The sequence below is a fragment of the Vulpes vulpes genome, chromosome 3 (assembly GCF_048418805.1).
Source record: "Vulpes vulpes isolate BD-2025 chromosome 3, VulVul3, whole genome shotgun sequence".
NCBI lineage: Eukaryota > Metazoa > Chordata > Mammalia > Carnivora > Canidae > Vulpes > Vulpes vulpes.
The window spans coordinates 70,023,896-70,050,198 of NC_132782.1; the positions used below are offsets into that span (position 1 = coordinate 70,023,896).

Genomic DNA, 26,303 nt, shown 5'->3' on the forward strand with positions numbered 1-26,303 from the left:
GCCACCTCCTCCCTCCTTCACATCCAGGGGGAGACATAGTGGGTCTGTGTGAGGAGCTCCCAAGTGTGAGGGTCACGTGACTGGGCAGTTCCCACGACAGGATCACCCCTGGACCAATGATGTGACAGGCATTGTGGGGGCACTGATGTGCAGAAGTCAGCAGCAGCCCAGCTCCTGGAATGGGGATGTGGTATCATCTTCCCCCCCAAACTCTGGGCTTCCCCAGGGAAGAGGGGGGTGCACCCAAATGGAAATCTGGAAGAGGGAAATGTCAACAGATGCTCCCAGCAGACCTCCTACAGGGACCACTGCTCTACAGTGAATTTCTAGAAGTTATCTTTGGTAGAAACTTGAACTTCAAAATTTCTTCTTGGACGTGTTTTTTTTTTTTTTTTTTTTTGGCACAGATGGATGATTAGGGGGAAAGGGAGTTTATTGATAACCTCTGAAATGAGATTTTTCAGTTATGACCTCAAGGAAATAGTCCCTAAATTCAGCCAATACACAGGCTAGATACAAATTCACTTTTTGAAATTCATGGAATTCTTTTCAATTACTTTGTCTTTGAAAGTTTTCAGTTTAAAAAAAGTACAAATAGACAATTTTAGCAAAGATTCTCAGCACCTATGGCTTGATTTGGGCACATATGTCTTAATAAGGGGAAGTTTATGTTCACACTTCCAAATATAGTTGTCAAGTATGATAAGCTTTGCTGAAAGATATCATTTAAAGAAGTTTACAGCTGTATATCTTTTCTCTAGTATTTCAAAAATAGGACACCTGCCTCTTGCAGCAAGTGAAAATGTGTATTTCACGTTGGCAAACAACAAACTTCCGTGGAGCAGATTGGCATTCAGATCTTCACGAAGCTCCGAGTGAATCATCTGGGGGCTGACGCACCGCTTTTCATATAATTGATTACTGTAAGTTGAGGTTTTCTTATCAATTCCTGGACAGCGCGCTGAAAGGTACTGCTGATGAGGCATGACACAGTGTGTTCCAGAAATGAGAGTGTTTTTCTTTGATTTTCACTCAGTATCTGCAAAGCCCAGCATTTCTGGAGTACCACCAGGGCAGAGCCCCATTAATACTTTTTTCCTATTTGGCCAATTTACTTGGAAGAATTTTCATTCTGCTTCAAAAATATCATTGGCTTTCACTAAAGCCTGAGCAGACCACATTTCTTTTCCAGCAGTGTCTTGAGCCGTGGCACCTGAGCAGACTATGAAGCTCTATTTCCTCAACTGGCTTATTCATCACAAGTAATAGGGAAAGAGGGGCACAAAAGCAATCTTTTGCAAATCCTGAAGTTTGATGTCCCAAGCAGATTCAGCTAATCATTATTTGATTGAAAAATTGGACTGGCTTGAACAACAATCGAGTTCTTTTTCTTAGACTCTTCTCCAAAGAAAACTTTGGCAGGTATCGGGATGCAAATGTTCACGGGATTTTCTCCATCACGAAAGGCTGGTTTCATTGCTGCTGTTGTCGCTTCAGTTTGGGGGATGGAAAAAGCTGAATCACACAAAGCCTTCAGCACTTCATAGGTTCCTGGTATTATGTTCTAGTTCTGTCCAGTCTTACCTACAGCAGAAAATTTTCTGTTGCAGCAAAAGCAAGCATGTAAACATACAGAAAGTCCTCTTAAAATATTTTGACTAAAATGTCATTTAAATCAAGAATTTCTGGGTGCCTGGGTGGCTCAGTCGGTTGAGCATCTGCCGTCGGCTCAGGTCACGATCCTGGGGTCCCAGGATTGAGCCCCACATCGGGCTCCCTGCTCAGTGGGGAGTCTCTTCTGCTCCCCTTGCTTGTGCTTGCTCTCCCCCCCTATCAAATAAGTGAATAAAATCTTTAACAAATAAATAAATCAAGAATTCCTGACATAATTATACAACATTTATGGAACTCTGACATATTGGGAAAAAAATACTCCATCCTTTTGTGTGAATCTTTATATGACATTGTCAAACACTTGTGATGCCATCTTCAGCTACCCAAAGGAAAAAGAAAAGGGAGGGGGGAGTGAAAATGCAAGGTTTGGACACAAACACTTGGTCTTGCACTTGGAGAATGAAGAAGATTGTGGTGTGCTGTGTAGTGCAGACACCAGACGGGTCTGACACTCATGGTGCTGAGACCACCTTCATTTCCCAGTCCTGTCCTGGGCCTGAGCCCACCACCTCTAACTGCATGGAGGTAAGATTTTAGTCCTCTCTCAACAATGGTCTAATGTCATCCTTAGAGAGTCAGGACAAGTGCCAACCTGTACAGACAGAAGACGGACCCCGTGTCTATTTTCACACTTTATTACAGTACAGCATTATAATTCCATAATCCAATGTTATTTTTAAGATATATGTATATTTGTATTTAAACAGAAAGCTCATATACTGTGTGGCAGGAAACAGCAGAATGCATCCAATTTGATAGACCAGGTGAGCACACACGTTATATTAACACGTGAGTTGCCTCTAAAGGCTTTCTCGCTTTGCTTTCTGCTTACCCCCGTCGTTCAGGAGGCTTGTTATTTATTCTCCGTAGTTTGTATATAACATAAATATGCATTTTTAATTTTCCAAGTATAACTTTAGATTAGGAAACTTAATAGGCTTCTCTCCTGCCATCCATATTCTGACATCATGTCCTACCAAATACCCCATACAAAGTGGTTAACATGAAATGACCCGTCAATGAATCTCAGAGAAGCCAGAACTGTTTTGTGCATCTCAACTACACTGACTTACTTAAGTGCACATGAGACGAAACATTAAAATAGGCAGTCCTCACGTTATGAACAAAGATGTGTATTAAAGTGCCGTTTGGGGCAGCCTGGGTGGCTCAGCGGTTTAGCGCCGCCTTCAGCCCAGGGCCTGATCCTGGAGACCCAGGATTGAGTCCCGCGTCGGGCTCCCTGCATGGAGCCTGCTTCTCACGCTGCCTGTGTCTCTGCCTCTCTCTCTCTGTGTCTCTCATGAATAAACAAATAAAATCTTTTTTAAAAAATGCCGTTTGTCAGTCATTTATTTGGAATATGGAATCGTAGCTCCATTAAGCAAAATGTTATAAATTGTAGCTCGGCAAGGTCCTCTGTAAATTGAATTATAGGGATCAAGGGCAGCCCCGGTGGCTCAGCAGTTTAGCGCCGCTTGCAGGCCAGGGCCTGATCCTGGAGACCCAGGATCGAGTCCCATGTCGGGGCTCCCTGCGTGGAGTCTGCTTCTCCCTCTGCCTCTCACTCGCTCTGTGTCTCTCATGAGTAAATAAAATAATAAATTCTTAAAAAAAAAAAAAAGAATTATAGGGATCAAGTGACTTAGGACATATGTGGCCTCATGTAGACAAACATTAGCCCATCTTTGATTTCATGTTTGGATACTTTGAGAATATACATATCTATCTGTTGCTCTAAGCCACTCAGTTCGCGGCACTTGGTTATGACAGCCCCAAGAAGCTAACACAGTCACCCACAAGTCACACATCAAATTGCTCAAAGACAACATGAGGTTGCACTCAAACAACATGAAAAGTCCATGTGGGCAGACAACGTGTAGGTTCTCACTGAATCTGGGCTTCCCACATCATGTTAGATTTCCCTGCCCCCAGTTCTGGAGGCCAGCCATCCGAAATCAAGAGGTCCGCAGGGCTGTGTTCTCTCTAAAGGCTCCAGGAGACGGGTGCCTGGGGGACTCAGTCCTCAAGTATCTGCCTTTGGCTTAGGTCATGATCTCAGGACCCAGGGATCGAGCCTTGTGTTGGGCTCCCTGCTCAGTGGGGAGTTTGCTTCTCTCTCTCCCTCTCCCCTGACTCATGCTCACTCTCTCTTTTGCTCTCTCTCAAATAAATAAAATCTTAACAAAAAAGAAAAGAAAAGAAAAGAAGACTCCGGGAGAGCATCCTTCCTCACCTCTTGCAGCTTCAGGCACTTGCTGGTAGTATTTGGTGCTCTGTGGCTTGGTGGGTGCGTCAGTCCAATATGGCCTCTGTCCTCACATGGCCTTCTCCCTGTGTCTGAGTTTCTGTGCCCAAATGGATTTCAGGTCCACCTTCACCCAGGATGACCTCATCATAACTTGAGGACCTCTTTAAAGACCCTACTTCCCAATAAAGTCCCATTCACAGGTTCTGGGTGGACACGAATTTTGCAGGGGGATTCTCTTCAGCCCTATGCAATAACTGAGAGCAACACCACCCAATTCTGTCCTGTTCAGGAGAGGTTCTATTGACTTCTCTCCCTCTGACCTTGGAAAAACCAGCATAGCCTTGATTTGCACCTTCGTTTCCATATTCTGGTCTATAAATGCATCCACTTGCTCTTCAGATTCTCTTTTAAAACAGGTTGAAGCATCTGCCTGGTTTCTTCCTTCATGGAATACAATCTTTAACAAGCGTTCATTTTTGTATCTGTATGAGAGTCATTATTTTACTTTTTAATAAAATGATCTAAATGACTGGAAGGAAAAAGAATGCACAAGGGAATTCCCTTCCCCTTCATGGGCCTTGGGTCAGCCCTGAGCAAACCACTGACGTAGGTCCAAACAACCTTGAACCATCTCTGCCTTTCCCTCAACACTTGCTCAGCCTCCCAGGAGATGTCTTCTTCATTTCTCTATGCTGCACACCAAGTGGTTGGACCCCTCACCCAGGGCCTGAACTCCTGATGGGGTCACTTCCTCAAGAACCCAGCCCAACTTTCCCCATCAGAAGGCTACGTAGTCAGCAGCTCTGGTGTGAGTGCACTTTCAGGGAGTAACTGACCCCCATCCTTCCCGAACACCTTCACCATCTCCTGCCTTTTAAAAAGACAACACTTGGACGCCTGGATGTCTCAGTGATTGACATGTGCCTTTGGCTCAGGGCATGATCCTGGGGTCCTGGGATGGAGCTCTGCATCGGGCTCCCTGCAGGGAGCCTTCTCCCTCTGCCTGTGTCTCTGCCTCTCTCTCTCTCTCTGTCTCTTTTTATAAATAAATAAAATATTAAAAAATACATAAAAGACAATGCTTGCTGATCCAATTTAACCACAATTCAGTATGATTTCCAGTAGTGTGATTGAGATTCTATTCCTGCTTTTTCCAGTCTTCTCTTCTTTTGCTGCTGAATTCAAGTGTCTAAAACATTTTTCCCCCTACAGTTGCTTCTTATGTCATAGCAGCATGCAGATAGCTAGAAAGTCATCTGTTATGAATTGGGAAAGTTTTCAGATAAAGCCTTTCTTTTTTATCTTATTTTTTGGAAATGGGCAATTGATTTGCTTAACATCTTTTCTATGTATAAATATTTCTATTCCCTTCTTCGGTAGGTGATTTAGTTCAAATTTTCAAAGGTGTTGCAAAGTACATACATAGTTCCACTTTTAGTAATGACCTTAAGGATTTAAAGATATATTTATACAAGGATGGGCATTGCACTTTCCCACTAGAAACAAATTAAGGGCTCGTCAACATTGGATTGTTTAAGTAAATCATGGTGTGACTGTGTAATCCAATGCTATATAACCATTAAGAAATCTGTAGGTTAGGGATACCTTGGTGGCTCAGCGGTTGAACATCTGCCTTCAGCTCTGGTCCTGATCCCAGGGTCCTGGGATCAAGTCCCACATCGGGCTCCCTGCATGGAGCCTGCTTCTCCCTCTGCTTGTGTCTCTGCCTCTCTCAATGTCTCTCATGAATAAATGAATAAAATCTTTAAAAGAAAAACAGAAATCTGGGCAGCCCTGGTGGCGCAGCAGTTTAGCGCCGCCTGCAGCCCAGGGTGTGATCCTGGAGACTCTGGATCGAGTCCCATGTCAGGCTCTCTGCATGGAGCCTGCTTCTCCCTCTGCCTGTGTCTCTGCCTCTCTCTCTCTGTGTCTCTATGAATAAATACATAAAATCTTAAAAAAATAAAAATAAAATAAAAAAACCCCAGAAATCTATAGGTTAGGGGCACCTGCATGGCTCAGTTGGTTAAACATCTGATTCTTGTTTTCTTTTCTTTTTTTTTTTTTTTCCTTCCCTCCCCTACCTCCTCCCCCTAATTCTTGTTTTCTTCTCAGTTCATGGTCTTGGGGTCCAGGGACTTGGGCTCTGTGCTTAACACCTAGTCTGCTTGAGATTCTCTCTCTCTTCCCCTCTGCCTCTCCCCTTGCCCCCCCAACTCCCTCTCTCTCTCTCTCTCATGCCCATAAATAAATGAATCTTAAAAAAATAAAGAAATTTGTAGACTAGTATTTATTAGCATGTGCGCCATTTTGCTGTGGCTGTTTTAACAAAGCACCACAAACCCGGTAGCTTAAAAAAACAAAAATTTATTGCCTCACACTTCTGGAGGCCAGATATCTGAAATCAGGGTGTCGGTAGGGCCATGCTATCTCCAAAACCTGGAGAGGATCCTTCCTCACCTCTTCCAGCTTCTGGTGCTTGCCAGACATCCCACCTCTGTCTTCATAAGGCCTCCTGTGTGTTTCCCTTCTCGTCTTAAAAGGACACCAGTTGTATTGGATTAAGGTCCACCCTGTTCCAGCATGACCTCACCTTAATTTAAGTAATTGTATCCGAGGCACCTGGCTGGCTCAGTCAGAAGAGCACATGACTCTTGATCTTTGGGTTGTAAGTTTGAGCCCCATGTTGGGTGTAGAGATTACTTAAAGATATAATTTTAACAAAACCCCACAACAACTAATTATACCTGCAATGACCCTCTTTCCAAATAAGGTCACATCCTGGAGTTAGGACTGCATTATATCTCCTTGGGGGATAGAGTCAACCCATAACAGCATGTAAAGATATCTACAACATATTTTTAAGTGGAAAGAGCTAGAAAAAAGATGCATAATACTATCTCATTTAGGGACGCCTGGGTGGCTCAGTGGTTGAGCTTCTGCCTTTGGCTCAGGTCATGATCCTGGGTCCCAGGATCGACTCCTGCATGGGGCTCCCTGCAAGGAGCCTGCTTCTCCCTGTGTCTCTGCTTCTCTCTCTGTGTGTGTCTCTCATGAATAAATAAATAAAATCTTTTTTAAAAATACTAGCTCATTTAACTACAGGCCAGGTCTGGTGGACTCCCACAGGTTGGTGGGGAAGTATGTGTCGACTTCCAAGGACAACTAGAAGTGACACTGTACTTGCTAAGAACTGATTCTGACTGAAGAGAAAACCGTGAGCCACTTAAAGTTAGATTCTCAATATTTCACGGCATTCACTCACAAGGGTTGAAGTCAGATCAATGGATTTCAGGTTTGGAAGGTTTCAAAGTTGTAAATACTCACTGAGACCAGGGAATATCCATGGTTGTACCTTGGGTGGCTCTTCTATCTTCAGGATTGGGGAGTAGCCCCTCTGGCAGGAAAGACTAGGCCTGCCCCAGGAAGGGATCGGCAGGCGGTAGAGGGAGGTTCCAGGAGGCAGAGTTACCCCACTGAACGCTGAGGGTGAAAGTCCAAAGGGGCTTCCACACATCATGGTGGAAGGGAGCTAACGACTCCAGATCAGGCCTGTGGTTGCAGTAGTCCGGACACTTCTGGAAACTTTCCCATGCTTGTTGTTGCCTGTCCCAGGCTACGAGGAGGGAAGGCAGGCAGAGTGGAGGTGACTATGTTTCACCGCACAGCTGGAGAGGGGCCTTAGGTGTAAAAGGGCTACTAGTTGTTGCCTTAAGGAGGACTGGCTCAAGGAAGAGGAATTGCTGCCACAGCTGCTGGGAGGCTGAGCAGCGGCCAGAGGCTTCCTGGAGACGGCACAAGAGAGGTCCCCGGTGCGTTGGCTTTGTGGCACCTAGAGGCACTGGGGGTTTGGAGAGTATCATGATGATGTCCTGCCCAACCTGTTTATCCTCTTCACTGCTTCACTCTGTAATCTTCCAGAATTACACTTGGGTCTCGGGTGTCTAGTACTCTCCCCTGCTTCTCTTATGGCTTTTTTTCTGGAATCTGGTATAACTGGAGGCTAGTTTGAGCAGAGGAAGACCAGGGCTCATCCTTCAAGACAGTTAAACTGAAGAAACAATGTGCTTGTGTTCTAAAGAACAACAGTAATGCCAATTCTAACACTTATGTAATGCTTGTTATGTGCCAGGCTCTGTTTTAAGCATTTACATAAATTAGCTCATTTAATCCTCATTAACAAAACTGTGAAGAATGCACTATTACTATTCCCATCTCTACAGACAGAGAAACTAAAGCACAAAGAGGTTAAACATTAGCGGAAAGACTTCTACTTGTCAAGGAAAGCTCCTGTCTTTCCTTACCTGAGAATTATGTTAATCACGTCCCCTAGGGCAGGCTGGTCTTGAAGACTAGTGTGTATTCTGGTAGGCTAGTTGGAGACGGGGAGCTACTGGGCACGTTTTTCATTACCAATGTCATTCTTTGGGTTCAAACGTGCAGCAGTAGGTCTGAGGGACACACTGGATGGGCATTCCAGTCGGGATCTGGCTGTGTGGAATTTGGGGTAATCAATGATGTTAATAATGATTAAGCTCCTGAGCCAGTGAGAAATGTTTAAACTGTGAGTAAAGCTAGAAACAGTCCCAAATTCCAGATCCTGAGGGGATCTGGATCCGGGAGAGGCACCACTGGGTGGGGAGGAGGCAGGAATTCCATTCTCAGCTCAAAGTTGGAGGGGGTGGGCTCTCCTCCTGAGGGCTTTCTTTTGTAGGGACAGGGCCTCCAGCTAGAGGGCTTAAAATAATTTTGGGGGTGGAAGAGACCTGGGCTCTTGGTTTATCTTTCCCTGCTGGAAGGTTTACTGAGTGCTAATGAGTAAGAAGAGCTAATATTAATTGAGTGCTTATTCATAGTTTCCACGTTAACCCTCCTCCATGTAACATTTTCCTCAACCTTGTAAGGCAGGTGTTATTATCCCTAGAAAGGGATGTTCAGTCCTAGAGTTGTTAAATAACTCGCTCAAGCTAGAGAGTTTTTAAGAAATTTATTTAAGTGTGGTGTATGTTGGGAAAAATTGTAAAGGTATAGATTGATGAATTATCTCAAAGCGAACCCATCTGTGCAACTATCTCTCACGACAATGACTAGGACACGACATGCCAAGTGTCCCCCACACCTCCTTGACCCCTTCCCAATCACTGTTCTACCTCCTCTCCTAAGGTAAACATTATTCAGATTTCCAGCAAAAGAGCTTAGTGTTCAAAAAATGAAATTAAGTGAGGTAAATTTGAAGATCTAACTGATTTTATGAAATGATTCATGGGTCAGGTGGCACTTCATCTAGCAAGTGAGGAGAGCTCCAAGGGGTCGTACAAAATGGAAGGTTTTTATAGAAAGTTATTAGGAAAAGAAAAGAATTTGTTCAGGTGAGATCACCTTACCTTAAGGGGCAGGGCAGAGGGTCTTATTATGCAGATGAGCTCATCAGCCGTGTGATGGGTGGGGGCCGGGAACAGAGAAGGCACAGGTGACAGATTACCTCATGGGTGTTGATCGGACAATTCCTGACTGACCCGGGCAGACTACATTTCTAGGGGAGGCTGACATTGCAAGTAGCTTAGGTATTAAGTCCAGATTTGGTCACTTGGCTTAAGTGACACCATTTGGGGTCTGTGTGTGTGTGTGTTTAAAAATTAGTTTTGCCCTGTGTTTAACTTTCTATAATTAGAATCATACAGTATATGTTCTTTTGTGTTTGGCTTCTTTTGGTCAACATTATGTGGGTGACATTTATTCCTGTTGCTGAGAGTAGCATAGTTTATCTGTTGATGTGGCATTATGGTGTCCCATTGTATGAGGGTACCATCGCAAATTTATCCAATCTCTTGTTGGTGAACATTTGTATTCTCTTCCTCTAGTTCTTGTCTCTTGCCTCTCCTCCTTCCTCCTCTTTACCTTGATGAATGAACTTCTGTGAATGGCCCAGGCCATGTCTTATTGGACGCATGTACGTTTGTGCTGGATGCATACCCAAGAGCGAATGACTGAGTCACAGGGTTGTTGCTCACTGGGACCAACCAGTTCGTGCTCAACTTTAAGCCTAACAGTTGTGCCATATGCCACGATGTGCCATGGGCAGTGTCAGGCTGGGGATATGGAGGCAAAACCACAGACAGCCATACTGAGGAGATGCCTGGTGTGGCAGTGGGAATGGATGGGGATGGAGAGAAGTAGTGGTGCTCCGAGACCTGGGGGGAGGGTGATGAGCAAAAGGTTCCAGTATCTGGCTTAGGTTCCTGGGCAAGTGGTGGTATCATTTAACTTTAAGGAGGTAGAAAGAGGAGCCAATTTGTGAGAGAAGAGTGTGAGTTCAGTCTGGCCCACGTAGAGTCCCAAGATGCCGCAGGGACCTTCAGTGGTGTCATCCAGGGGGCAGTATGGCCATGACTTTAATGCTTCCCCCTGTGGTGTGGGGGAAGCCAGAGGGATGGGATCGGAAGGAGAGGATGGTCACAGAGCCAAGAGCCTGAGGACCCCGATGCTGGAGAGTCAGGCTGTCTGCTACCGTCAAGTGGGGCTGGAGTGAGGAGGAAGTGGTAGGCATCCAGAGAGCAAAAATGCAGACTGGACCAAATATGGGTGAGTGGCTCTGGGAACCTCACCCATGTTTTTAGGACCCTTCTTTTTGAGCAGGCTGGGCTACAGTCGGATGCTAAGGGGATGCTAAAGCAAAGAGCCCTAACAGTGCTGGTTTGGGGGAAAAATAAACAGTTTAGCATGAGATATTTGGAGGATGTAGGGAAAACATTTTAAAAAACTGACTGATATATTGGGTCCCTGGGTGGCTCAGTCAGTTAAGCATCTGTCTCTGGCTCAGGTCATGATCCCAGGGTCCTGGGATTGAGTCCTGCATGGGGCTCCCTACTCAGTGGGGAGTCTGCTTCTCCCTTTACCCTTCCCCTCTGCTTATGATTTCTCTCTCACTCTCTCTCTATCTCAAATAAATAAATAAAGTCTAAAAAAATAGATGAGTATAGTTCAGAAATGGGGCCATGCCCCTGACCACCTAGAGAAGCCCAGGATCTGGGGCTCCAGGCATGGGGGAGACTGGCATGGTGAGTGGTGACAAAGTATTTGCAACACAGACCAGAGAATCATGTGACATCAGAAGAGCTGTGACACTGTGTCCTCTGTAGTACGTGTTGGGGGACATGGCCTGCCAGGGAGAATGGGGACCACCGGAGCCCCTTGGCCATATATAACAGCGATGTGGATAATTGTGCTGAACCTCTCACCCGGCACACACTGTTGTCAGGTTTGAATGAGGGTTATAATGACCGGTTCCCCAGCCAACACGTTCAGCCAGCCAGCAAAAGCAGCCACCATCAGACCAGCATGCTCCGGTGTGTGTCATACAGACACTGGCCTAGCTGCTCCCCTTGACAGAGGCAGCCTCCTAGCAGGGCTACCTAAATTCAAGGGTGTTTGTTATTCAGGGCCTGCTCTCTGTGGGGTCCTCATCTACACTAGCTGTGGCTTTTCAGAGCAGGACCAAGCTGGAATGATTTTCTATCCCCCCTGTTAAATCAGTGCTTAACTGATAAATACCATCAATGAAAATGACTGAGGGCCAGCAGGTCTATGGTGATAAAGAAGAAACCAGAAGCCAGGTCTCAAAGCAGAGCCTATCCCTGAGAGGTCCTCACTACCTGGTGAGGGGGACTCAGGAACCAGCTGCCACCATAGCGAATATGGGCCTGAGTCACTGGAGGGGGAGGGATCCCGCGGAGGAAATCTATGATAAAATGTGCATATTGAGACACTCATTGTGCATCTGCTTCTCTCAGTAAACCAGTTGACTGAAATAACTCCAGACTAGGAGAGGGAAGAATTGAACTTTGGGATTTCATCGTCGTAAACTGGGGATATTTTTGGTCCAAGAATAAAATACCAAAGTGTTCTGGTGAATTGTGGAGAACACCTACACCCTTCCAGCCACGGGACGGGAGGCAGTTGTAGTCAAGTGTAAAGAGGTGCACAGCAGGAAGTAGTAACTGGGCCCCGCTGCAATCCAGGCCGTGAAGGAGCAGATCTTTCCTACAAACTCTGTGCCAGGGTAGGAGCCTCTGGCTCGGGGCGGGGGGTGCTGTCAGGTGGCTTTAGATTTAGGATCCTGTGAAAGGTGGGATTGCACAGCTGTCTCCTCCATGTGTTCACCCACGAATGTATCTGGAGCATAGTCTGGACCACTGTTGTAGGATACCATGCGCCAGAACGGTCTCTATTCTTGAACCTCCAAATTTTAGTTCACAATCCTTCAGCCAGTCTTGCTCCTCTGCAGCCCCTTGGGCACAAGTCCCACTGTCTCCCCCTCTCTGGAGCCACAGGGTGAGGTCCTGGGGGCATGGAGTAAGGGGGATCCCCGCTCCCCAGCTCTGCCCTGGGGAGTTGCAGGGACTACAGGATGGGCAGCCAGACTGAACCTAGGTGACCCAGTCTGTGTCTCCTCTAGGTGGCCACCATTCAGGCAGAGAGCAGGCCTTGTGGTGACATGAATCTGGGTCAGAGCTGGAAATGCCCATTGACTTTAATAGAAAAGAAGCCCCCATGGGACCCTTGGGGAAGTAGGGGAGAGGAAGAAACAGGTGACGGACATCCAATGAGTAACAATGGAAACAGAGAGGGGACACATTGTCTCCACACTTCGGGGACTCAGAGTATTTGGGGCTTTTCCAAAAAGCACGTGCAACTTTTGTCATTTTCAAAAACATGTTTTTTTTTTTTTTTTCTTAGTCACTAAAACATGAACCCTGGGGCCTGTTGAAGATTTCTCTTCCAGAAGCTTTGGTTGTGAAGGCAAGGCAGGTGGGGAGAAGCAGAGCCTGTGTTACAATGCAGATCTGACTGGGGTTGTTGATGCCTGAGAACAGGTGCCACTTGATGATGTGAGGACCCTGGGGTGGGGGGTACTAAGAGTCCCCGGGGGGAGGGCTCTGGGTCTGGCTCTAGGGGAGGGGATCTCTTCCATTGGAGGCTGAGAGGTGATAAAGGTCAGAGAGGCAGACAAATCTCAGCAAAGGTGAAGATGGGTACAGTGTACCGGCTCCAGGAGGTTGGTTTCACTTTCAGCGTGGGGCAGGAGGTGAAGACTTTGGGGAGGTGGTGGGTTGGGCTGGAGGGCAGGTTGGGGGGAAGACTTGAGGAGGCCCTGTGGGCACTGGGAGACAGGGTGGTAGGTCTGGCTCTCTGGGAAACCTGCATTGCTGGAGCTAGATTTGGGGCAGGGGGAGGACCAGGGACTCTCGCTCCTGGGGCCAGTAGGACCCGGATTAGGAGACACTACTCGGAGGGGGATGGATATGAAGATGGGAGGCAGGGACGGATCAGGACCCCATGGCCGGCAGAGCTCGCACTGCAACTTCCTTTAGGTCTTCATTCCATAGCCCCCTCCTCAGGGGTACCTTCTCTAGCTCTCTCATCGCAGTTGTAACCCCTGGACTCCTCCCATTTTCTTTCTCTGCTTTAGGGTTTCCTTGGCACTTCATTCTATTTAACATACTACGTATTTCATGCATTTATGTTGTTTATTACTAGCTCCCCAGCAGAATGGAAGCTCTCCAAGGGCAAGTGTTATGGGTTGGACTGGGTTCCCCCTAAGTTCATACATAGTAGTTCTAACCCCAGGACCTCCGAAGGTGACCTTATTTGGAAATTAGGTTGTTGCGGATGTATTTAGTTAAGGTGAGGTTTTTAGGGTGGACCCTAACCCAGTAGGACAGGTTTTGTTTTTTTTTTTTTTTTAAGATTTATTTATTTATTTGAGAGAGAGAGCAAGAATGTGAGCAGGGGGAGGAGCAGAGGGAGAGAATCTTGAAGCAGACTCCCTGTTGAGTGTAGAGCTGGGGGGCAAGGTGGGGCTTGATCCCATGGCCCAAGAGATCATGACCTGAGCCTAAACCAAGAATGAGATGCTCAACCAACTGAGCTGCCCAGGTGTCCCTGACTGGTGTTCTTAAAAAGGGCAGAGGGGGTGATTTGGTCACAGAGACATAGACACACAGAACACCATGTGAAGACAGGGGTGGAGATGGGGTGGGTGCTCCTGCACGCCAAGCAACTCTGAAGATTGCCAGCAAATCACTAGAAGCTGGGAACAGCCATGATAGTGATTCTGACAGTGCTCAGAAGAAAGTAGCCCTCCTGACACCTCGGTCCCTCACTTTCCAGCCTCCAGAATTGTGAGAGCGCGCACGTCTACTGATTGTGATGTTCTGTTGCGGCAGCCCTAGTCAACTAATACTGCGGGGGGAGGGGGGGTTGACATTTTCTGTTTCATTTGTTCATATTCATCCTCTCTGCCCTTAGCTTTGTCCCCATGGGTACACTTTGACCCGAAAGCCACCCTAATGATATTAGGGCAAATGATAGGTGTAAGTAAACCAAAATGTATGATTCACAATGGTAATAAAAAAAAATTCTGGTTTAGTTTTTGCTTTGACTACGGAATTTACGCTGAATGAGGGAGGGTGGCAGGGAGGCACAGCTCAGAGGCCTTCCTGTCAAGCACGTGGGGGTCCAGGCCAGAGCCTCATGCCATGCCTCGTCGTCGTCCTCGTCCTCGTCGTCCTGTTTCACAAGATGCTCCTCTAGGAGCAGCACCGCCAGCACTGAGGGAGCCCCCCAGCCTCCTGCGCAGGGTAGTTAACACCACTGCATATTAACCCTGCTTTACAGGGAACCAAGGAAGGTCAGGTTGGAAGCCGATATAGAACCTGGATATCCCCCAGAGTCCTAAGTCTACCTGCCTAGGGTGGTGCACTGCTTTGTTAACTTCTGAAGACACAAAGACTTGGAAGTGCAAGTGGCTAAAGCAAGTTCATGCTCCCGTGCTTGGTCTTCTATAAATAACTCCAGAAGGTCCCCAGAGACACCTGGGGCTGGTCTAGCAGCCCCGCCTGCTCAGTCAGGTACCAGGGGTTAAAGAGCATCACCCAAGATGGTGAGATCCCCTCTTGAATGCTGGGCATCAAGAAAATTAAGACTGGCCTTTGAATTTGGTGAACTCCCGGGTTATGAGAAGGAAGAGGGTTCTGCAAAAATCACTGGAAAACAGGGCCCCTCGAGCTAAGAAGAGAGGCATAAACAATGGAGCGGTGATGGGAGAAGGGGTGGCCTTTGTCCTTCCACTCAGGGTGGGAGACAAGGGCAGTCACAGAGAAGCCTTCCGTTGTGTAAGTTGATTAACAACCGACTTTTGACATCGCATTTGACTTCCCGAATTGGTCTTCAGAATCTCAACCTCAGTCTTAAACAACTTTATTCAGATGGGGCCCCAAGACCTTTGGCCTGGGGCTATACCCTATTCCTGCCAATTCCCATCAGGAACAGGAAAAACGCAGAAGAATCAGCAGTAGGTGCACACGTACACGGACTTCTTCCAAGTATTGAACAGCAAGGGCAGAGATCCTCTCTGAAGCAAATGAAGTTGTTAAATGGTGAGATCCATTCAGATGGCAGTGAGAGGGAGCCTGCGTCTGTCAACTGAACTGCATTAGGGCCAAACAGCAGCTAATCTCTTTAATAAGGAGATCCAGAAATACACACAGAGACTTTTCTTTATATTTCTAAGCAGATCAGAAGGGTAAGCTGGTCTCATAACTCTATAGATGGAGTTCAGGACACTCTAGGGTGCTTCCACTCATTATCATCAACCCAGGGAAATTTGCAAAAACTCCAAATAAAATAATTTTGGTTTACTGGAACTATTTTTTTTTTTAAACGAGTGACTGAAAGGTTTCCATCTCTGCTCGCTTCTACTTCTCACTCAGGCAGTGGACGGGGCTGCGGGGGTGCGCTGCAGGACTAGCTGCACACCTCAAGAGCGCTTCTCCAACTCTGGTCTTGGGGTTGAATTCTGAGGGGAAGGTGGGAGCCAGGCAGTGGAGTTTCTCAGCCTCTGTGAAGACTAGCCCAGGGTCCCCAGAGTCCCCCGGACACCCGGTCTTCTTCCTTTGACACCAACTACACGGACCTTAATTTCCTTTTGGCAGTGGCCTTCACTCAGTCCAGACCCCCAGAAAGCAAGACCCAGGCCAGCAAACAGCCTCTCTGAAGCCCTAAAGGCAAGCAAACAGCTATTTTCATTTTAATGAGTTTTATTGCTACTGCCGGGAGACAAGAGGGCTTACAAAATCGGTAAACAAGCTGCTTTTTCTTCTTGATTTGTATGCAATTTCTCTAGATTCTGGCGTGAATCGTTGGTAACAGGCAGCACAATTAATGTTTTTCATACAGTTAGGGTTTTTCTTTCATTTGGCTTTTTTTTTTGGTTTGTTTTTATTTTTTTCTGACTTAAGGTTATATACTCACAGTATACTTGAGTATACCCACAGCAATAGACATTCAAAAATCTAGAACCACTGGGCTGCAATTCAACAGCGGTAGAACCATAATAAGAAGCCAGGTTTGTGTCTGATACCCCAATCCACTCTCCACCCCGGGCCACGCTGCCTTTCCTACGAAAAAATAAAAAGCATTTCTCATTCACCTCACAAGGACTAGTTCTCTCTGCAAATGGCAACCTATTTGCAGAATCAGTTCCTTCAGAGCAGTTTATATCATCAAGACTTAGGGAATACCTTAATTTTAATAACAGGGTATGTTAATACTTACTGTGTGCTAAATTCCAGGTAGACTGCAAAGGTTTACAAGCCACTCTCCCATTCCATACCCCCTCAAACCCGGTTATGAACAGTGGAATGGACTTGGATTTGCTCTATCCTTCACCATTCTGCCTTCCAAACAAAGTTGGGGGTAGGATGCCACAACAGGTGCATTCAGGTTTCGGTCTTTAAATACACTGTTTATAATTTTGAAAGATGCTCCTGTTGTAGGTGTTAAGATTAGGTGGACTGTTCCAGAAATATAACTTGGTGTATTATTTTTCTGATCCAAAGACAAATTATTCAACTAAATCAACAAATTGTGTAATTGATCTCCAAATAAAACTTTAAAAAACCTCACAAATTAAAATAGTTAATGGAAACTGAAGTCTTGGAGACAATACAATTTCTTGAAATGTTGACTTATGTGTTGGCAGTTTGGATAAACTACCTTGTTCTTTCTTTCTTTTTTTTTTTTTTTTAAGTTTTTATTTATTTATTCATGAGAGAGAGAGAGAGAGAGAGAGAGAGAGGCAGAGGGAGAAGCAGGCTCCATGCAGGGAGCCCGATGTGGGACTCAATCCCAGGTCTTCAGGATCACGCCCTGGGCTGAAGGCTGCGCTAAACCGCTAAACCGCTGAGCCACCAGGGCTGCCCTCTTTTGTCCTTTCTATGCAGATTTTGTACACATAAGTTAACACATATACCTCATTTTGTGTTCTTGTAGCAACATTGAGAATCTATTGTCTTTGTGTTCAAAGGGGCGCATTTCTAAAAGGGGAAAATGATCAGCTTGGACTTGGGGTCTGGTTACTCACAAATGGCCAGCTAGTCCTTATTTGGAGCAAACGGCTCCAGACGTTTATCTTTCCAGGGAAAACCCCATTCCAGTGCTATTTAGATCTAAATTTCTAAGAAAGAAAGGGAGGAAGTGGTGAACTCAGAAAATAGGGCCTGCATTCAGTTGCTTAGTAATTGGGTGATGAGGACCAGGGGGAGTGGCTGGACTCCAGAAAAGGGTGCGTGGTGCTCAGATCTAGGGCTGCAGCCCCTCCAAGGACCCGGCTCCATCCTGCAGGGACAGTGTCCTAGCTGTCTGGCGTTCCTTCTTTAATGCCACCTGGTGCTGCCACCACATTCCGTGGGGAGAGGGCTCCCAAAAGAGAGTGCCTGCTCTCAGGGGGCACTTCGACTTGTAAATCCCCTGACTTCTTCTAACAGGCCTCTGGAAAGGCTAAAACCAACGCCAACCTTGAAAGCCAGGAAATTCCCAGTGGGAATTTATGTAAATTTGGTCAGTAACGAGAAACAGAAGCAGATCTCGATTCGGGTATTTTGGGCTTCAGGAAGAAAGCCCCAGGGCAGGAGGAAGCCAGTGCACCAGAGTTCACTACTAGTTCAGGGAACGCTCAGGCCTGGTTGTGTCTTCACCAGAAATCGCCGTGCCCCCCGCCTCCCCCCTGGGCCCCGCGGAGGGCAGGCTCTGAGCCGGCACCGCGCACCCCAGGCCCCCGGTGACGGCCAGGGGGGTGATCGCCCCGCAGCACAACACTAGGGTCTCCCTGGGCCTCGCTGGTCGACCCTGCTCCGCCCTCCACCCCCCACCCAGGTATCTTTGACTGTTCCCCACTGAGCTTTGTCCTCCCAGGCCAGGGACCAAGCTAGTGCCCAGTGATTTCGTCCGCCCGGTGGTGGCCACCTTTGGGTCCCGAGCGCCTTGCACGGGCTGGCCCAGGCACGCTCTCAACAGCGGTGGGAAGGGACGGGGAGACAGGCAGAGAGGGGTGTGGTGTTCGTGTCCCCCGTGGTATCCGCATCGGCCCCTCGACCCGAGCGGGGCCGCTTCTCCAACCCCGGCTCACCGCGGCCCCCCGCACACTCCCTTCCCCGAGGTCAGGGGCTCCCCGCCGCACCTCAGCCCCGGCCCCGGCCCCGGCCCCACCGGGAGAGGCCGGCCCCGGCGGCGGGGCGCGGGGACTGGACCGCGGCCGTGTCCTGCGGCCGCGCTCTGCGTTTGGCAGCCAGCCCCGGAGTCCGTGCCCGGTCGCGGCCTCACGCGCCTCTCGGTCTTGGCTCCGCAGATCCAGGCGCGGGGACGTCGGCCAGGAGAGGGGAGGAGGGAACCCCGCAAGCTCCGGCCCGGAGCCCTCCGTTGCCGCCAAGCGGTCCTCCCCGAGCGCCCGGGGCACGGGCCTTGGGAGCGGACTGCGAGCCGCGGCTGGGGTTCTGGGTGAGCGCGGGGCTCTGGGGCGGCCCCTCCGGGAGCTCGGGGCTCAGGGGGCGCGGGCCGCAGCGCAGCCCCGGCCCCGGCCCCGGCCCCGGCCCCCGGCGGACTCTGCGCCCCGCGCACCCCTCGTCCTCCGTGCCCCGGGCCCGCGGCGACTCCCCCGGTCCTAAGCCTAGAGTGGAGTTGGCCCCGGAGCCCGCTCTCCCGGGAGGTGGAAAGACGAGCTCGGTGGCTCCGCGGCCGAGAAACACTCCCCCGCGGCCGGGACCCCGGCGCCCGTCTCCCGGCTCCGAGCCCGCGGCGGGGGCGCTGGCCCGCGGCGCCCAACTTTGGCCGGGCCCGGCGCGGGGCGGGAACCCGGGGCGCGGCTCCTCCCGCGCGGCCGCCCCGCCCTCGTCCCCGCCCGGTCCCCGCCCGCGCCCGCCCGCCCGCCGCGCCCGGAAAGCCCCCGCGGCTCCTCCCACCCCCCGGGGCTCCTCCAGCCTCCGGCGACTTCGAGTCGGGGAGCGCGGCCGCGGCGCTCGTTCCCGCCGGGCTGGAGCGCGCGGAGCGCGCCTGTTCGGGGGCTGCGGGGCCGAGGGGGGGGCGGCGGCCTCGGGGTCCCGGCCCGCGCCCCGGCCGCCGCGATGGTGCTGCTGGCCGGGCCCGGGCCGGAGGGCGGCGGGGCGCGCCGCGTGTCTCCGCAGACGCCGTCCCCACCCCGGGACGCTCAGGCCGGGGAGGACCCTGCGGACTACGAGGACTACGAGGACTTCTCGTGCCTGCCCGACACCCGCAGCATCGCCTCGGACGACTCCTTCTACCCCCAGGGAGGCGAGGAGGAATACGGCACCGCGAGCGCCGAGAGCGTCCCAGAGGGCGTCCCGGAGGAGGCGACCCTCCTGCGCGCCGCCTGCGCCAACGACGTGGGGCTGCTGAGGGCGCTGGTGCGGCGGGGGCCGAGCGTGGAGGAGGTGCAGGAGACGGACCGCAACGGCCGGGTAAGGTGGCGTCCGCGCCGGGTGCGGGTCCCCTCGGCCTCCCCGCCGCCCTCGGTCCGGTCGGCCCCGCCGGGACCCCCCGCGCCCGGAGCCGGAGCCGGAGCCGGAGCCCGCGGCGGCCCTGCGCATCCCGGGCCGGGGTCGGGCGGGGCAGGGGGGCGCGGGGGGGGCGCGGGGTCGCGGTGCCCGCGGGAGGCGCCGCGCGTCTCGGACCCTCCCCGCCTCTTGGTTTCCCGCCCCCGGAGCCCTCCCGTCCTTGCAGCCCCCCGCCCCCACCCGGGGCCCGCGCTCGCATCCGGGTGGGGGCCCCGTCTCCGGGTCCGTTACCCCCCGCCCCGCCTGCCGGGGAGGCGCCCCGTCCCCCGCCCCCGCCCCCTCACACGGCCCTTGCCCTTTCCCCTCCACGCGCGGACAGCGCCGGGCTCCTCCGGGTCCCCGCGAGTGGGACTTTCCTCGGGCCCCCGCCCCGGCCCCCCCAACCCCCAACTCCGCGGCGCCTGGTGACCCGCGTGGCGCCCGGCGAGCAGGCTCTCCCTCCGCCCCCAGCCGGTGCGGGCGGGGTCCCTGGGGGCCGGGGCTGGGAGCGCACTGGAGGCGCCGAACCCCCGCGCCCCGCGCCCCGCGCCCCGCGCCCCGCCCCCGGGCAGGGCAGGGCAGGGCAGGGCAGGCGGGGCTGGGGCGGGGGGATGCCTGGGCTCCCGGGAGGCGTTTCAAGATTCAGGGATGGTAGCAGGAAGCATTTGGAAGGGAAGGAGAAAGTTGTCTTGGAAGCGCGGAATGCCTGGTTCCCAGAACCACCTCCCAGACACCTGGGGGGACAGACCGCAGCGGTGACCGCGGCCACGTGCGGGGTGGCCGTGCTGGGAGCTCCGCGGCGGCGCCCCCGCGGCGTGTCACCCCCGGCCCCGTGGGGTCTCGCCTCGGCCTCCGCCTCGCACGGGTCCCCAGGGCCTTGCACGGGCTTGTCCGGACCGCGGTGCTTTTGCTCCCCAGCCCGTGGCTGACGCGAAAATTCCGCGGTTTTACTTGGGATCGGTGAGCCCGTACCTTCGGGTTATCGGGGGAGCCGGGTGGTTTGGGTTCCTGTGGTTTGGGCTGGGCTGTAGTCGTGGAGGAGCTTCTAGTCAGTTTCTGCCAGTGTCACACTTGGGCGGCCAACCTGACACAGCGTCTGAAAGCGGGATGCGACTGTGCCTAGTGTACCGTGCGGGCCCGCTGGCGCGGAGGCCCCTGAGCCCTGCTGCCGGCAGAGCCTGCACCCCCCTTCCCGGGGCCCTCGCTGTGGCGGGGCTGCTGGGGCTGCCTCTGCAGCTCTACTTTGGCCGTACCAGGTGAGTTTTCACACACCCCTGTTTGTAGACCTCCCTGGCCTGAAGCAAGTGCAGGGCCTGCTTTTAAGGAAGCCCCACAAAGATCAAACACGGTGTATGGGGGCAGGGTAGGTCCCATGTCCTGGGCAGCCTGGGGTCTCCAGCAGGCGAGGGTGGGCAGAGGTGGGGCCACTTTGAGGCTCTACTGGGCCCAGCTTTATTATGTTTTTCTTTGGGGGGCAAAAAAAAATAAACGTTTGGGGACAGGTGCATTCTAGCCATCTGAGAAGGATGTAAGCAGACCATGGCCAGGGGGTCTGGGCTACTTTTGAAAGCCACTCCGTCAGCATATAGTCTGAGGAGGGCAGTGGAACTGTACAGAACAGGATCCAGCCTCTCTGCCTCGGTTTCCTAGTTGTACCTCCCAAGGTGGTGACAAGAAGCCCCCCTTAGTACACGGGGCACACGGACAGCCCTGGTTTGCCATCTTGTCCTGTTTTACTAGCCTCCGGGCCCCGAAGAACACCATCTCCAGCACTTTTTTCTGCCAGGCAAAGCTCTTTTTTTCTCTGCTTTTGCCTTTGAGTACAGTCTCTCTCTGTTTCTCCGCGTTGAGTGTCCTCCTCCCTGCTCCCCACCAAATCATGATGGAGAAATGGTACATGGCCAAAAAACTGCAAGACCTGTGGGCTCTTGTGTCTTCTGATCAGGAGCAAGTCTTGCCTTATTATTTTTTTTTAATTAAAAAAAATTTTTTTTAAATTCTTGCTTTATGTGCCAGAGGCCAGAGCTTCTATTCTTCCCAGTGGCTCCTAGATTCTGTTGACCAAACAGCCTCTGTCTTCCTATAGAAACTGTGAATAAAATGTTGTCAAGGGCAAACGCATGGCCAATGGCAAATGGGGTAGCGAGTCACTGCAGAAGGATTTCTTGCAGACATACTGTGTGCAAGGCAATGGCTAGGTACTGTCGGAGCCTGGAAGAGAAATCCGACAGTCCTTGCCTTTGAGAGTCCACCTTTTATTTGAGGAGAGAACTCAGAGTATTAGTACCTGCTGCTTAGAGGGAAAGACTACCCAGTACTTAGAGCCCAGAAGGCAGCCTAGAGAGATGTGGAGCAGGTGCAAGCAGCTCTGACAGTCCTCGGAGCCTAGTGAGGAAAGACTTGGGGGGCTCTGGAGGGGAGGAAGTTCTGGTCTGTCGACTGAGCCAAGAGGGTGGTCGTGGGGTGGGGGTGCAGTTGGTTGGTTGTGCTGTGGTCCAGAGAGGGGGCAATATGGGAGCCAAAGCTGGATAGGCCAACCCATGCCTGACAGTAAGAGGCCAGCCCAGAGGACCTAAGAAACAGGAGTTTGAGAAGGGAACTGGTTTTGTTCAGTGTGACGGTGTTCAACCTGGGGGCTGAGGTGTGCCTCTGCAGATGGTCACATGACCGGCTCACCCGCAGCCTTCAGGTTCTTTCCTCATGGAAAACCTTCTCAGGGAGGGCTTTTGTCCTACCCCAGTCTAGCCAGCAGCACCTGGAAGCCAGGTAAGCACTATCCAGGGGTTCAGGGAATGAGGAGTGGTCATTTGAGAGAGCCGTTGACATTTGACTAAGATGTAGAGAAGATGATGTGGGGGAAAACATTCCTGGTAGAGGGAGTAGCAAGTGCAAAGGCCCTGAGGCATGAGACCTTTGGTCCTGATCTATAAGCTTAATCACAATTAGTGACCGTAAAAACCTCACAGAAAGCCCTAGAGAGAAGTTTGGTGGAGTAGAGGGGTACTTGCTCGAACAACAGAACGTGTAGCTCACAAGCTGCCCACAGCCAGCTTCCTCAAAGAAAAATGTCTCTAAAGGCTTTGAAGGGAATTCTGGGTACATTTGTTGAGCTAATGATCTCTGGTCAGTTAAGAAGGCAGTTCTGCTGGAGCTGACGGATGTTTCATTTGGTTTGGGTAACTAAGGATCAGATGTGTCTTGTTTTAAGAAAATGTGTTCTTTCCTGGCTCCTGAGATGTGTAGTATCTTGGATGTGGCTCAGCATACAATTTTCTTCTAAAATATTTATTGCTCTAAAAGGATTGCATAATTTAATATGCAACATGTAAATATTTGTCAAATAATTCTCCAGTAACATTCAAAATGTGCTCTTGCTGTCATTTAGATTTATGGTTGTTTCGTTCGCTCCGACTTGGCGACAGTGAAGGCTGCCATAATTCTTCTTCTTAATTCTATTCTTCCTCTTATTATCTCTTGAGGTTCACCTTTATGGCCGTGACAGCTCTGGAGACGGCACTGACACCACAAGGATGGCTTTGTGCTGCTTTCATCGTTGTAGAAAGGTAGTTCGAATGTCAGACAGCTCTTGAACCAAATTAGGCCCAAGTATGCCAAATTTAAAATATTGCCCTCCTTTCTTGATGTCATTCTTCTTGTGCACATTTGAATTCTAGGGGCTCTCCAAAGGCCCCTCCCCTCATTTGCTCTCTAGGTCCGCAAAGCCCACACCACACACCCAGCGTGTGGGGCTATCTCCCTTCACTCTTGAGGGCTGCAGTGTTTTATAGATTCGCAGCAGTGACCAGGACCTTTATCTTGACACACACACACACACACACACACACACACGAGAAAAAAATTTGTGTTTGATTTATGTTTTTTGTTTTCCGAATGCCACAGGGGGATTTATAAACTTTGGAACCACCTTTTCCCCCAAATGAGAATCAGGTTGTTTGGCATTCACACCCAGCCCTCTGCCTTTACCAGGGCTCAGTACTTGTGCTTAGAATGGGGCTATTTCTGATCAATTTGAGGGTCATCCAGTTGGGTGGGGGGTTGGGGGGCCTGTGGAGAGGGAGCCTGGCTTTGCTGTTTGGGGATGTGTGTTAGTGTGTTATTTCTGATGTGTGGGGGGTGAGGAAGGGAGAATGAGCAGATTAGGCTGGAGCCCAAGAGGGCAGGAGCAGAGAAGCAGTGGACTGAAGTGGGCATGCGGCAGGCAGGCTGGCAGGTGTCTGCTGCTTCCTCCCCACGGATGGTGCCAGTGGGAGGGTGGGGGTGGGGGGATGAGGGCTTTGCTCTGGGCCCAGCAGCAGTAGAGGCCTGTGTGCTTTTTTGTATCTTTGTTTTTTTTAAGAACTTAATTTTTTAAGAATGGTTTTAGATTCATAGCCAAATTGAGGGGAAGGTACAGAGATTTCTCCTTTACCTCCTGCCCCCAACACACGCTCAGGCTCCCCCATCACAAGTACCTGCAAGCAGAATTGTGCGTTTGTTACAGCTCATGAATTACGCGGACACATTACCCGCCGAAGTCCATGGTTTACACTAGGGTTTACTCTTGGTGTTGTACATTCTGTGAGTTTGGACAGATGTGTAGGGACATTAAGAGTATCCTGTGTGTGTGTTTTTTAAAAGATTTTATTTATTTGAGAGAGAGAGAGAGACACGGAGAGGGAGCGCGCGCGCGCACACACAAGCGGGAGGGAGGGGCAGAGGGAGAGGGAGAAGCAGTTTCCCTGGCAGGGAGACCAAAGCAGGGCTGGATCCCAGGACCCAGGGATCATGACCTGAGCTGAAGGCTCAGGTGCCCCCCCAGGTGTTGCTGATACAGGTGTGTCAGTTCTTTGAGGCCACAACCATGCCAAATAACAAGTAACTGAAATCTCAAGGGTGCGGAGGGCAGTAAACATTTTGCTCAGGATGGCCCGCTCAGCTGATCTTGGCTGGCCTTGCGTTCAGCTGGAGTCAGCTGCAGATGGCAGGACCAGGAAGGTCTTGTCTGGGGTGACTGCCCCGTGTGGTTTCTCATCCTCCAGCAGGCTGGCCTTGTCTTGCTCTCGGGGGCAGGATAAAGGGTATCAAGGAGAGAACAAGCAGAGGGCACAAGGTTTCAGGTCACTTCTGCTGAAGGAAATCACAAGGCCAAGCCCCGATATTCCCTCTTAAGGGCAAACTTGCTTCTGTTTGTAAAGGATATTATTCACCAATATATTTGTTTATTTTAAGTTTAGTTTTATGAAGGAACATTTCAGATGGGTACCCAAGTAGAGGGTAGTAAGAGTCCCCACACCCTAACCATCCAGCATCAGGAAGCCATCCATTTCCAAAGGCCTGTTGTAATTTTCACAGAAACGGTGGTTTTTAATGCCGCTCTTTGTGTTTGTGTGGATGACGATTTCAGAAATTTAGAAAGACCCCTGTCATGGGATTTTAAAGATTTCTTATTTTTAGGGAGAGAGAGAAAGAGCATGGAGAGGAGGCGCAGAGGGAGCAGGAGACAGAGAAGCCTCAAGCAGAAAGCAGACTCCCTGCTGAGTGCGGGGCCTGACTCAGGGCTCATCTCAGGATGCTGAGATCAGGACCTGGGCTAAAACCAAGAATCGCATGCCCAGCCATCGGAGTCACCCAGGCGCTCCCACTGTCATGGGATTTTAGAGCTGGAAGGGATTTTAGAGGTTATTTGTCTCCACCTTTTTGTAGTTGAACACAGTGAGGCTCAGAGGCGAGGGCATCTAGTACATCAGGAGAGCCAGGTTCTAGAATGACCCTGAAGCTGCTCTTGCTGCTCCTTTGAACCCTGTGGGTTTCTCCAAGGGGCTTTTGAACTTTCTACCCTTGCCTCCTCCCGGATGTACAGGAGAAATGAGGCGGTGGCTGGGTGATTTTGAACACCTGATTTCTTTTCCATCTTATAAAGGAAGACTGAGAGAGAGGTGTTACAGAAATCTAAAATAATAACAGGGTATATGAACTCTTAGAATATCATTTATTCATCTGACATTTGTATCTATATAATTGGCAAATTAACTCAAAGTGATTTTGCATGACAACTTCTGGCACATGTGGCTATGACATAGGAAATGCTCTAAGTACTATTTAACTAATTGTAAATTACAAAATCCAAGTCATCCTATCAGATCTTTAGGTCAGTAACTCTTTAATGGTTATAGGGTAATTCGGATTTTCTCTTCTTCCTCTGTCCATTATGGTAACGTCTATTTTTTCAAAGAAGTGTCCTAATTTTTTTTCTAAGTTTTAAATGTCAGTAGTCTGAAGTTCTCAAAATAGAGTTCTCAAAATGTTTGTTATAACTGTCTTATATCATGTTTTTTCTGTATTTTTGAGTTTGTACTGTTTCTCTTTTGTGACAGATACAAAAAAAAAATCTATCCAATCAATCCCTTCGGAGAGTCAACTTTTGCTCTGGATCTATTTCTACACTATTTCATCAGTTTCTACCTTTTTTTTTTTTTTTTAAATTAATGAGAGAC

The 26,303-nt window shown here is 50.1% G+C and overlaps 1 protein-coding gene across 2 annotated transcripts in view; it reads left to right on the forward strand.

Annotated features, from left to right (window-relative positions):
- Nucleotides 1-19,248: 19,248 nt before the first annotated feature.
- The window catches only part of ANKRD33B (ankyrin repeat domain 33B), an 81,805-nt gene continuing 74,750 nt past the window's right edge, over nucleotides 19,249-26,303 (forward strand). The window contains exons 1-2 of one of the 2 annotated variants that reach the window (XM_072752709.1): nucleotides 19,249-19,734; nucleotides 23,289-23,372. In XM_072752709.1, the coding sequence (XP_072608810.1) occupies nucleotides 19,381-19,734; nucleotides 23,289-23,372 (438 nt within the window). In that variant the 5' untranslated portion in view covers nucleotides 19,249-19,380. The remainder of the gene's footprint in view (nucleotides 19,735-23,288; nucleotides 23,373-26,303) is intronic. The other variant, XM_072752710.1, reaches the window with a different exon arrangement.